General features: G+C 54.1%; 1 protein-coding gene across 3 annotated transcripts in view; it reads right to left on the reverse strand.

The window, feature by feature from the left end:
- Positions 1-688: 688 nt before the first annotated feature.
- PFKFB4 (6-phosphofructo-2-kinase/fructose-2,6-biphosphatase 4) overlaps positions 689-13,353 on the reverse strand; it is a 30,169-nt gene continuing 17,504 nt past the window's right edge. For 2 of the 3 annotated variants that reach the window (XM_032412675.1, XM_032412677.1), the window contains exons 10-14: positions 7,716-7,820; positions 6,014-6,143; positions 5,845-5,907; positions 4,768-4,832; positions 689-2,667 (exon numbers count right to left, since the gene is read on the reverse strand). In XM_032412675.1, the coding sequence (XP_032268566.1) occupies positions 2,608-2,667; positions 4,768-4,832; positions 5,845-5,907; positions 6,014-6,143; positions 7,716-7,820 (423 nt within the window). In that variant the 3' untranslated portion in view covers positions 689-2,607. Of the gene's footprint in view, positions 2,668-4,767; positions 4,833-5,292; positions 5,367-5,844; positions 5,908-6,013; positions 6,144-7,715; positions 7,821-13,353 lie in introns of those variants that run through there. The other variant, XM_032412678.1, reaches the window with a different exon arrangement.

Here is a 13,353-nt window from a genome sequence, read left to right on the forward strand (position 1 = left end):
TCCACCCGACACACTGCGAGAGGTGCAGCTGGGCATCCAGCCACGGCCAGCCCCGTCGTGTCCACTGAGGAGTAGCCCTGCAACCTGCCCTCCAACAGCCCAGGCCCAGGGCAGGAGGTATGCAGAGTCCAATGAAGTTCTGGGGCAGGGGAAAGGGAAAACCTTGCCCCTGTCACCATCTTCCCCAACCCAAAGGTCGGTGACAAAGAAAACAGGACAGAACCAGCCAACACGCCCCCACTCAGAGCCTCATGTCGCCCCTCTGTCCTCAACCCAGTCCCTGGTTCCTCTCCCCAAAGATGCCAACATTTGGGGCCCATAATTTCCCCTTAATGGTCCTCCATCCCAGATGCCCCTTCACACATCCTGGGGTGAGGACCCAGAACCCTATGCTGGCCCAGAGAAAACTTGGCCCTGTCCCTGCCCATGGGCACCAGGCCCAGGACTCACTCCAGGGTAAGACAGTTTCCTCTCCAGAGAGGGGTAGGCATGGAAGTGGGAGCTGGACCAAAGATCCCAACACAGACCTATGAGAGACCACAGTGTGGGAGTCAGCAGAACCAGCTGGAGAATACCTCAGAAGTGGAGAGATGGCCACAAGATACAACCTTAGATTCTTATTGTTTATTTATTTACTTATTTAAGTAAGCTCTAGGCCCAACATGGGGCTTGAACTCACAACCCCGAGATCAAGAGTCAGGTGCTCTACTGACTGAGCCAGCCAGGTGCTCCAATTTTTTTTTTTAAGTATTTATTGCAAAGAATGCTGGACACAGTGTGACGTGTGGCTGAGATCCACCACCACCCACTCCAGGGAGAATGGGAAAACGTCTTCGACACAAGCACATGGACTGTCATGGATAAAACCCGGCAGCCGACCCAGTGGGTTGCTGCCCATGCAGAGAGCACTCCAGGCAGAGGCGGAGAGGAGCTGCCCCAACCCTGCCATGCCCTCAGGCTTCCCTCCGCCCTATCCCAGTCCTTGTAGCACTCCGGGTCCAGCAGCTCCTGACTGCCCTCTGGGCACAGAGAAAAGGCCTCCCTGGTCCTGCCTCAGCCAGCCTGAGGTCCTGGAGAGGTGGGGACATCCAGACGTACAGCCCGCCAACCAAAGAAACCCACTATGGCCAACAAGTAACTGTCCATGTGACCAAGTCACCAAAACTCTGGGGGACATGGAAACAAGGGCTGTGGTCCCCATGTCCCAAAGACAGTGGCATGGTCCTCTGGTCCTGAGTCCAGGGCTAGGGGCTCTGGCAGGAGGTGAGTCCAGAAGCTCCTGCCCCAGCCCTCTACCGGGTCTGTCCACGGCCACTGCAGTGCACGAGGCTGAGAGACCACAGCTGGGGCAGGGGCACGCGCTCCCCTCAGGGGCAGGTGGCACCCGCAGGCTTTAAAGCCCCGGGAGGCTGGGAAAGGTGGGCTGTCCTGCCAGGGAAGCTTCTGGGTACAAGGTGGGCTCGGGATCCTGGACGAGGACCCACTTGTGGACAGCAGGGCGTCCGACTACAGACCCCGACACCTCCTCACCCAGCCTCTCGACTTGCTGGCCAGGCCTCCTGCCCATCTACAAGATGGAGCCAGAACCCACTGCCCGGCCTGCCTCTCTGGGCCCAAAGGAACTCAGGGGCGCGTGACAGACGGCAGCCTCCCGGGGTGGTTTTCTGCCAGGCTCCCACGCACGGGAAGCCGAAGCTGCGCCATGCTGGGAACATCCTCCCCTGGACAGGGTGCCTCGGGTTTCCGGCCTCTCCCCACAGGTGGAGATCAGTGAACGCCAGGACAGGCTTTTTTCTCTGAACGCTTCACAGCAAATGCATTTCTCTGCCACCAGGGTCCGCTCCTGTGTGGACACAGGCCGCAACGGGGGAGAGGTAGCCTGGGGAGCACGGCCGGGAGGGTGAGGTGGGACCCTCTCCCTCGAGCACCTGGGTGTTCACGCCACCACCCTGACTTTACGTGCTTTCACCGTGACAGCCGTTGGGCAGGGGCGGCCTTGGCCACCAGCTCCCCCAAATGTTCCAGTGTACGTGCGATCGACAAGGGGTGACCCCAAAGGCCGCGCTCCCTGCGTGCTTCTGCTGAAGTGAGCACGGGGCGCTCTTGAGCGGCTCCGACACGAGGGGGCGGCCTCGGCGGCTCTCGGTTCCTGGCAGGACGGGAAGGGCACTCCCTCGCAGCCCCGGCAGCAGAGCTCAGGGTCCCACACAGAGGAGACAACAGAGTCCCCGCTGGGGTCGCCAGATCCGCCTCAGACAGCTCGGCCGTGGCGGGAACCTCCTAGCCGGGCTTTCTGTTCACATGTTTAGGGCTTCACACTTCACAGAGCCCACCGACCAGGGAGAGAGCACCTCAGAGCTGCAACGGCAGGACCAGCTTGTGAGGACACCTCTCACCAGCCCCGGGCGGATGCAGTCTGGCCAAACGCTTTATAGCAGCAGGTCGGGCACCACGTCTAACCCTGTCACCGTTAACAAGGAAGCAGGGCGGCTGGTGCGCGGGCTCTGGGATGTTCCGGCAGAGAAACTCACACGGGCCAGGGGGCCTGTAAGGACCTCATCTGCAGAGGTCCATACCTGCCTGGGGGTCGCAGTGGATGAGGCATGGTCACTGGTGAGCAGGGACCGTGACAAGGGCTTCCTCCGGGGGCCTCGAGATGTCTACATTCTGCAAAACAAACACACACACAACAAACCACAGAACATTCACCTTGTGGTGAGAATAGATGGACACCCACTGTCCTGCTGTCTACTTTCCTCGTCACTGTAACCCTCTGGGTTCACATACTCCCCCGCCAGGAGCCCTGGCTATGGGACTCCAACCCCCAAATTTCCCTAAGAGCAAGGGCTCAAGAGCCTCTCCACACATGCCGGATGGATGAACACAAGCGTTCAAAGGCAGCGGAGGAAGGTGCCTAGGTCCTGCTCGCTCCTTGCTCACAGGGCAGGCGGTGCCCAGAACGAGGCCACCCCACCTCCTGCCTCAGGCCTGAGTCAACTGGGAGGGAAGAGCTTGTTGGGGGCTCAAATCCTCACCAGTGGGGGCAGGGAAGGGGGCCCCGCTCCTGGGGGTGCCCACCTCCTGGTCTAAGTGTTGGTGGGCAGGTGTCAGATGAGGCCCCAGCAGCCTGTGGACCCCTCCTCATCCTGGCCTGCTCTGTCCTCTCAGAGCTGGGGCACAGGGTGCCCTGGACCTCCCGAAGCCCTCAGCTACAGAGAGCCCTCGCCAAGCCACAGAGCCCAGCTCCTTCCATGGCCTGCTGGGCTCAGGCCTGAGGGATAAGGGGGCCTGACACTTCCCTCAGCTCCACGAGACGGTCCTATGAGCCCCCCAATCCTGGTGGTCCATCTTCTTGATTGTGGGCCCTCACAACCATCACCTACTGAAGCAGGTCACCTGAGGCCGCAGTCCTGTGCGATGTGATGTGCCCAGACCCACAGGCAAGAAGACACGGCCCCCAGGGGCCCACCTCTGGGTTCACTGAACCAGCCACTGCAATGGGAGGGGCAGGTGCAACTCTGGGGGATGGGGCAGGCTTCCTGAGGGCCCCTTTCCCATCTCAGTTTGCTCCCAAGAATGGGCTAGGGCCCGGGGATCCCGCCACCTGAAAGGGAACCAGCCGGGAACCGGTGGCCAGCAGAAGTTGGCATCTCGGAAGCCAGCATGCAGAGGTGGGCAAGGGGGCTGCCAGCTACCCCGTGGCCATGCTGGCTCCTGCCCGGCAGATGCGGGGGTCAGCCCCCAGTGCCGGCCGGGTCCAGGGCATTCTCTTACCATCACCCTGTCAGTCAGTGCTGGGGCCCAGTGCCTCCTGGACTTCCCTCAGCACAAACAGTGCCCGTCAGGACATGCATTCCCCAGTGACCTATGGGGGCCACACGGGGCCTGGACCAGAGTCTCGGGACAAACAGGGAAGAGGCCTGCATGGTGGATGGTCCCGGGGAGGGGGCAGCCACCTTAAGAACGTCCACACATCTCTGCTGGTGGGGACCAAGACCACAGCGCTGCAAGTGTGCAGCCCAAGCTGTGCACCTTTGACAGGGACCCAGAGCCCACCATGCTCCCTTTTAGGTGGCAGCAGCCACAACTCAGACCCTAGGAGCCTTCTTGGTACAGCAGACTCTGGGAATGGGGTCCAGAAGGGCCGATCTAGCCCTTGGCCTCAGTGGAAGAGAGACCTCCCATGGACATAGAAAGGGGTTCTGGGCAATACTTTGAGGAGCTTCTATCTTAAACAAGGCACTGGGGGAACACAGGGTCATGAACTGCTCTTCTGCAGGACCGTCTCTGTCCAGTGCCAACACCCTCTCTGCACCTGCATGGCCCTTTCCCCAACAAAGCGCACACCGTTTTAATTTTTAAAGTTGCTCAAGTTGGAAAGGATGCTCATGAGGCCTGAACTTGTAGGGGATCACAGAAGAATCTGCATCCATCCCCTTGTGGGCCTCTTGCTTCTTTCCCAGCTGGGACCCCCTCTCCCCCTGGCCCAGACCTCTATGATAGGGCTGCTGGGAAGCCACCACACCCAGGCTCAGGCACTTCCTACCCTGGTGGCCCAGCTCCAGGGGCCTCCCCACTCCCAGGGCAGCACCCTCGGGAAGGCCCAGCCCAGAGCCATGACCTCGCCCTGATGGTAAGACAGCAGGTTTGGCAGAGAACTCAAGTCCTCTCTGGCAGGCACCCCAAACTGGCCCTGGGTCTGGAAGATGCTGCATCTGGATACCCCCAGGAATAGGCTCGTCACCCCAGCAGTAACCCCATTGCTACCTGAGGCCTGTCCCGGTGCGTGTTCACAGCCATCACGTTCAGGAATATGGACTCCACTTTACAACCTGCCAAAGGGAGGATGTAAATTCATTTCCCCTCCTGGAGCCGTAGAGGGTAGAAGCTTCTCTCGGGTGGAAGCCCGGGGTATCGCAGAACAGGGCAGCCATTCTTAGCTTCATCCGGGTCCTCCCACATTGGGCTGCTTCGGGGAGCACAGGAGGAAGGACGAGGAACCCCGCAGGCCCGTGCTTATCAAGTGCCACCGTGCAGCCTTGGGGAGAAGCCCAGACACCCGGGAGGGCTCCACTGAGGAGACGAGCCGTGCAGCAGCCTGAGCGCGGCGTGGAATCGTTCCATGAGCCTTCGGGGCCCCCGCACCACTCACACCCCAAGCACGCCACAAACACAAGGCCAAATCCACATCATGCCAGGGGCTCAGTGCATGGGGACGAGGGGATGAGCACACAGGGGAACAACATCAGCTGTCACTGGGCTTTCCCGTCGTTCTCCCAAGGACACGACCACCTGAGGGGTGCCTCATAGCCTGTGCTGAAGGTGAGGAGCTGAGACTCAGGAGCTTAGGAGGTGGCCTGAGGTCCCTGCGGGCACAATGCAAGGCAGAGTTGGGACTCAAACGACTCTGCACTCAAAATACCCTGAATATGTTAAGGCCCAGGTCCTGGGGGCCGTGGGGCTTTGTGGGGGTCTCTGAAAAAACAGTAGAAAAGCCCCTCATGCAGGTGGGTGATGGCTAAGGATCATCGGAAAGGCTCGTGTGGCCACAGAAATTAAAACAAAACAAAACAAAAAAGTAAATTGGGAGGGGCTCCTAGCTGGCTCAGTCTGTGGAGCGTGTGACTCTCGATCTCGGCGTTGTGAGTTCAAGCCCCAAGTTGGGTGTAGACCTTACTTAGAAAAGAAAAAAAAAAAAAAAGGAAATTGGGAAAGGCAGTGGGGTGGGGGGCAGAGGAGGAACGAGCCCCTAATGGGAGTTTCAAGGGATCTGCAGAAACATCATGGAGTCCCATGGAAAGCCAGAGTCTGGCAACCAGTTGAGTGTGCAGGAAGCTTCCTTACCATAAGCCACAGGGGTCAGTTTCAGGACGGTGTGCAGCGGACACTTGAGGTAGGGCAGCTGTTCTGTGGACACAGATGGGCAGGGCTGGCACACCAGGGACGCCCACAGAACAGTCCCTCTGTCCCTCTCACATACACACATCCCACCTCCCCGGGGGCCGGCCCGCACCTGCCGCCTTATCAAGGAAGTAGGCCAGAAGGCAGCGCATCACAGCCTGGTGGCAGATGACCAGCACATTCTCTTGCCTCTCCAGCTCCATGATGACAGGCTCGAGGCGCTGGACCAGGTCCTCATAGGACTGCAAGGACAAGCGGGAAGGGTCCCTCAGGCCCTGCTCCAGGGGTAGTGACGGAGATGTTCTGGGTAGCAGGCTACCTCCTCACTCCTAGGACCCTCATCATTCTGGGAGGTTGTGGCTAGATATCCTCCAGCCTGGCACCCCGGGGGCACCAGGGGTGGGCAGCTCAGGGCTAGGGCCTGCCTCTGTAGGACAGTGAGGTGTCCAGCTAGAGACGGAAGCTGGGAGGGGAGAAGAACTGGAAATCTGGGAAAGAGATCGCATCCTCTACCCCAGGGTCAGGTCCCAGGACAGGGCTGGGCCTCAGGCTTCCATCCTAAGGGGCCATCTCCATGCCCACCCCCAGGGCCCTGGGCGGAACCCTCTGCTGCTGGAATTCACACGCTGGCAAACTGAGGACTGGGAGGAGAGACACTGTGCCCTTCCAGCCCATAGCAGACGGAACGCACCGAAAGAACCGTGGGGGTGGGAGGAGCAAAGACTCCCAAAACTTCCTGGGGCTTGACCCATCGGCATGCCTGAGGGCCCAGGAACAATGATCCTCATGGTCAGCCTGCCCTGTGCCTCCCCTGGGTGCCATGAAGTAGCTGATGAGGGAGCCCTTGGACCAAGCGTGGGTCCTGAGGTTTAGAGACTTCTCCATCAGGAGACCAAGCCCTCTTTGCACACAATGAGCGGGACTTCAAAACACACGCCTCAAGCTGGAGCCGGAAGTGCTCCCTGGGCACTGACCGGGAGCGAAGTCCTGTAGTTCCGGGGGAAGCCTAGCTCAGTTCTTTTGGCAACTGTAATTTCCCTACCAAATTCCCCCCGCTGTATTCTCAAGTCTGAAGAGGCAACAGCTTGGTTTCTTTTTACTGTTATCTGGGTTAGTTTTAAATCTGAGTTCTCCCTCACAGTACGACGTGGGGAATAATTAATGCTCCCCAGAGCTGTACTTTTCCTGAAGACAGTCTAGCAGAGGGGCCAAGAGGCTGGCACCCGGGGTTGGGGGTGGGGGGTAGCTTCTGCATGAGTCCGTATATGGGTGTACATATGTGTGTATCTGTCAGGGTATCTTTATTTGGCCACTGCCCCAGGCCACCTCCCGGAAGTGGGAGGTACCCAAGTCAAAGGTGACCTACTTCTGACCTGGGGCCTGGGCTGAGGCAGGACCCAGCTTGAGGGAAGGTGTCCGAGCACATGGCTTCCTGTGGCTATGACTCAACCGGGGAAGGTCTCCCTAGGTCTGTATTCAGGACTCTGTGTCTGGAGCCATGCGGAGGACATGATCCTTGTGATACCCCGGGGAAGCGGAAAGGCAAAGATGGGGAACATCGGGGAGCAGGGATCCAATGAGTCTCAGAGTTGGGAGTCCCATGCAGCAATGTCCACCCACCGCCCAAGTGGGGGGTGGGGACTGCGGCCTGGGCATCATGGCTGGGAAGTGGCAGAGATGACACACACACCCAGCCTGGCCAAGCTCTGAGGTCAGGCCCCACCTGCTGTCCATGCAGCCTCCACAGAGTCCCCCAGGGGTCCTGGGGCAGAGCGCAGGTGGCAGCTGGGGCTAAGCCCCCAAATCCCACCTACCTCCCCCTTGGGGTACCGGTACCGGTACTTGTCCTGGTCCCGTAGGGCAAATTCCAGTGGATAATGATCCTGAATTTCTTCGTAGGTCATCTCCTCACAGACGCCCTAGGAAGATATGGCGGTCGTCACATCTCCCATGCCAGGCCCGGGGGTCAGCCCTGTGTCGGGGGGGTGGGGAGGGCAGGCAGAGGGGACCAGGCTTACAGGGCATTTCCAGGGCCATAGGGGCCCTCCCAGCCTGGAGCTTAGAACACCGCTGGGAGGAGCAGGCCCATGGGGACGCTGAGCAAGGGGGCAGCCCCTTGTTTGTACAGAGCTACTAGAACAGTCTTTTTCCATCCATCCATTACCCATCCATCCAGTTTATGCCATAAAAATAAACAAAGGAATGTTAACTATGTGTCTTTCCTTGTGTCTTTTGTTTTCTGTGCTGTAGAAATACATATTCTGAGTTATAGACTATTGTACAAGCTATAAAGCAAGAATTCACTTGTGTTCTTCAAGACACCCACGCACTCACACGTGGCGTGGATTACCTTCTATAAATGCTATTTTTTAAAAAATCCAGCAAAGAAGAACACTGGTTGCAAGACTGTTGAATCTCAGATCTGTACCTCTGAAACAAATAATGCAATATATGTTAAGAAAGAAAAAAAGAAGAAGAAGAATGTAGCAGGAGGGGAAGAATGAAGGGGGGGAAATCGGAGGGGGAGAAGAACCATGAGAGACGATGGACTCTGAAAAACAAACTGAGGGTTCTAGAGGGGAGGGGGTTGGGAGGATGGGTTAGCCTGGTGATGGGTATTGAGGAGGGCACGTTCTGCATGGAGCACTGGGTGTTATGCACAAACAATGAATCATGGAACACTATATCTAAAACTAATGATGTAATGTATGGGGATTAACATAACAATAAAAAAATTAAAAAAAAAAGAAGAAGAACACTGGTTGACAACATATAAGTGTGGTTTAAGGGCCCTGAGAGGGAAAGAAGCCATAAAATGTCCTAATAAAAAGTTGCTGGTCTCTGCCTTTGTTCTAAGTTGTTTTCTAGACAAAGACTTGGGGCAAAGTTGTCTATTAAGAAGGAAAGACCAAGAGGAAAACTTTCAGCTGTAAATGTCTGTATGGAAAAAAAAAGAAAGATCTCAAATCAATAATCTGATCTGCCACCTTAAGATACTGGAAAAAGAAGAGCAAGCTAAACGCAAAGCAAGCAGAAGGAAGGAAGTAATAAAGATCAGAGCAGAAATAAATGTAATAGAAAACAGAAGACAGAGAAAAGCAATGGAAGCATAAGTTGGTTCCTTGATAAGATTCACAGAATTCACAAACCTTTTGCTAGACTGACAAGAGGCCTCCCATCGAGCAGGGAGCCTGATGTGGGGCTCGATCCCAGGACCCTGAGATCATGACCTGAGCCAAAGGCAGACGCTCAATGACTGAGCCACCCAGGTGCCCCAGAAGCCTGCTTCTCCCTCTCCCACTCCCCCTGCTTGTGTTCCCTCTCTCACCGTGTATGTCTGTCAAATAAATAAAATCTTTAAAAAAAAAAAAAAGAAAAAAATCACTACAATTAGGCATGACAGAGGAACATTACTATCAAGCTTCCAAGAGAAGAGACTCTAAGGGACTATTGTGAACAACTCTGTGTCAACAAATGAGATAACTTATGTGAAATAAGAAAATTCTAAGAAAGACAAACCATCTTTGTTGAGTCAGATGTGTCCCTGCTGAAAGATACGCTCGAGTCCTAATGCGTGGTACCTGTTAGTGTGACCTTATTTAGAAATAGGGCTTTGGGGCGCCTGGGTGGCTCAGTTGGTTAAGCGACTGCCTTCGGCTCAGGTCATGATCCTGGAGTCCTGGGATCGAGCCCCGCATCGGGCTCCAGCCCCGCATCGGGCTCCCTGCTCAGCAGGGGGTCTGCTTCTCCCTCTGACCCTCTTCCCTCTCGTGCTCTCTGTCTCTCATTCTCTCTCTCAAATAAATAAACAAAATCTTAAAAAAAAAAAAAAAAAAAGAGATACTTAAAAAAAAAAAGAAATAGGGCTTTGGGGCACCTGGGTGGCTCAGTCAGTTGAGTGTTCGACTCTTGATTTTGGCTCAGGTCATGATCTCAGGGTTGCGAGATGGAGCCCCACGTTGGGCTCTGCGCTCAGCGCAGAGTCTGCTTGAGATTCTGTGTCTCCTTCTCCCTCTGCCCCTCCCCCCAGCTCATGCGTGCTTTCTCGCTCTCTTTCTAAAATAAATAAAATATATATTTTTAAAGATTTTATTTATTTATTTGACAGAGAGCGAGAGAGCACAAGCAGGGGGAGCGGCAGAGGGAGAGGGAGAAGCAGACACCCCTCTGAGCAGGGAACCTGACGCTGGGCTCGATCCCAGCACCCTGGGATCATGACCCGAGCTGAAGGCAGATGCTTAACCAACTGAGTCACCCAGGCACCCTTAAAATAAATAAAATCTTAAAAAAAAAAAGAAATAGAGTTTTTGCAGATGTAACCAAGTAGATGAGGTCACCAAGTGTGGGCCCCAGTCCACTGACTGATGTCCTTTCAAGACGACCATGAGAAGACACAGAGAGACACACACAGGGAAGAAGGCCACGTGAGGACAGAGATTGAGGTGAGGCAGCTGTAAGTTAAAGAATGCCAAGGATTGTTGGCAATCACCAGATACTTGGTAAAAATATGGGCATTGACAGTGATTCTGCTAAAGACTCAGAAGGAAGTGAAGCAGAGTAGAGAGAGCTTCTATCATCTTAGAAATACATATAACCTCATGAGCATAATGCTGCTAGAAATAAGAATATTGGGGGCGTCTGGGTGGCTCAGTCAATTAAGCAGCCAACTCTTGATTTCGGCTCAGGTCATGATGTCAGGGTCCTGGGATCGAGCCCCATACTGGGTTCCGCACTCAGCGGGGATTCTGCTTGAGATTCTCTCTCTTCCTCTCCCTCTGCCCCACTGCCCTCGTTCATGCTCTTTCTCTCTCTCTCTCAAATAAATAAATAAATCTTAAAAAAAAAGGAAAGAAATACGAATGTGAAAGGTGCTTCTGGTGAGGTCTCAGAAGGAAATGGAAATGGTATTTACTGGACACTAAAGAAAAGGTGATCTTTGTTAGAAAGTGGTCGAGAACTTGCTGAATGACATTCTACTGTTGGTTGGCTATTAAAAAAAAAAACGACAGATAATAACAAGAGTTGGTAAGGATGTGGGGACATCGGACCTCTCGTGCGCTGCTGGTGGGACTGTACAATGCTGCGGGCTGGCAGTTTTTCACAAGGTTGAACACAGAGTTTACCGTATGATCCAGCAATTCCACTCCTCCGTACATACCCAAGAGAAAGGACAACATGTCCACATAAAAAGCTGCACATGAATGTTCGCAGCAACATTATTCCTAAGAGCCCCCAAATGCAAACCCCCCAAAAGCCCATCAATGGATGACTGGATACGTCGTATGTGGCATATTATTATTATTATATTGCCCAATAGGATGTGGGGCAATATAAAGGAATGAAACTTGGACACTTGCTTGGACCTTGAAAACATGCTAAGTGAAAGAAAAAACCACATGCTAAGTCACAAAAAAACCACATAGTGTATGATTCCATTTATATGGAATATCCCCGCTGGGCCAGTCCACGGAGACACAAAATAGATTAGCGGTAGCCTTGGGACGGTGGGGGGAGGGGCTGGAAGGAAATGGAGGGACGGTGTCAGGGTTGCTTTTTGGAGTAATGACATGTTCTGAGATTAATTGCAGTGGTGGTTGCACAACTGTGTGACTACACTAAGAACCACTGAATTGTACGCGTTAGGTAGGTGAACCGTATGGTATGTGAATTATTTCTCAATAAAGCTGGTATTTTTTTTTTAAAAGAACAAATAAGGCCGTGAACTGTGGACTGAACTAAGAAAAAAAAAAAAAATCCCAGTGTTGAAATAGAAGGCTAGCCCAAGGCTGTTTACCAGAACCCAGGGAAAGAAGAAAGATAAACATAGAAAGATGATGAATAGATCACAGATATTAGAACAGTTTCCAAACTCGAAAGATAAAGAAGAGAATCCATCAGCATCTAGGAAAATAATCAGATTAACTACAAAGGAAAAACAAAAACTGGGGTGGCCCAAGGCTTCTGTGCGAAGCCCGATGTTAGAGCCACATCCAGTACCTGCAGGGCAGGCCCTGGCACCCAAGTGGGCTCAGGGAGAGCGAGGAAGGGTGGCTGCAGGCCTCCCACGACTCCCAGCAGCCACAACTGCTGGGAGCCTACAAGATGCTCAAAGGAACTACGAGAGGGGTCACAAAGAGTACTTACCCTTTTCAAGAGCTCACCAATTCTCCCCCAGACTGCCTCCTTCCACTCAGTCCGTATTTACTGAGCACCCACCATGTGGGGCACAAGGTAGACACAGTTCCTACCCTCACGTGACCCAGAACCCTTCCCAGGGGACGGAAACCTGGAATGGTCCTGGACACTCGTCTTCTTCTCAGTTATCACTTCTATCCCTTCCCCACATGTAGGTCCCCGGCACCTGGTCCAGTGCCCACCCCAGGGCGGGCGGGCATAAATACGTGAATAAATGAGTAAATGGCCCACAAATCAGTCCACTCGTCTCTCTTACACTGCTGCCAGTCACGTTCCAGATGTCATCCATCAGCTTACCAGGCCACCGTGAGCACCTCTCACTGGTCTCCCTTCTCCAGCCTGCCCCTCTACCTCGCCCCAGCAAAACCATTCTCTATATGCCAGCTGGGGTGACCTTTCTACAAGTCAAATCTGATCTCATTACCAGCTTGCACTTCGGGCACTGGTGGCCTAGCTTGCTTCAGAACAACCCTCCAGGGAGAGCAACTAGAAAAGCCAGACAGAAAAAAAAATTTTAAACCTGCTTGATATTATCATAGAGCTACAAGGCGGAGAGGCCATGAGGGGCCAGGGTCTTGGAGAAAAGGGAAGCCCAAAGAGGGGAACCTGATACACAGCATCGTTTCTCTTTTTGGGGTTTTGCTGCTTTGAAAGTGGCAGTTAAAAGAATGAGAAGCTGGGGGTGGGGGAGATGGGTGAAGGTGGTCAAAGGGTACAAAATTCCAATGATAAGATAAGTAAGTCTCGGGGCTCCTGGGTGGCTCAGTCAGTTAAGCATCTGCCTTCGGCTCAGGTGATGATCCCAGGGGCCTGGGATCGAGTCCCACATCGCGCTCCCTGCTTGGCGGGAAGTCTGCCTCTCCCTCTGCCTGCCACTCCCCCTGCTTGTGCCCTCTCTCTCTCCTGCCACTCCCCCTGCTTGTGCCCTCTCTCTCTCTCTCACACACAAATAAATAAAAATCTTAAATTATATATACATAAAAAAAGATAAATAAGTCTTGGGGATATAACGTACATCATGGTGACTACAATTAACAATACTCTGTCGTATATTTGAAAGTTGCTGAGGGACATCTGGGTGGCTCAGTCGGTTAAGCATCTGCCTTCTGCTCAGATCATGATCCCAGGTCCGGCATCAAGCCCCAGCATCGAGTCCTGCAATAGGCTCCCTGCTCAGTGGGTAGTCTGCTTCTCCCTCTTCCCCTTCCCCCTGCTCCTGCTCTCTCTCTCTCTCTCGCTCACTGGCTCTCTCTCCCT

Source organism: Phoca vitulina, unplaced genomic scaffold (genome assembly GCF_004348235.1).
Source record: "Phoca vitulina isolate PV1807 unplaced genomic scaffold, GSC_HSeal_1.0 scaffold13, whole genome shotgun sequence".
NCBI classification, from domain to species: Eukaryota; Metazoa; Chordata; class Mammalia; order Carnivora; family Phocidae; genus Phoca; species Phoca vitulina.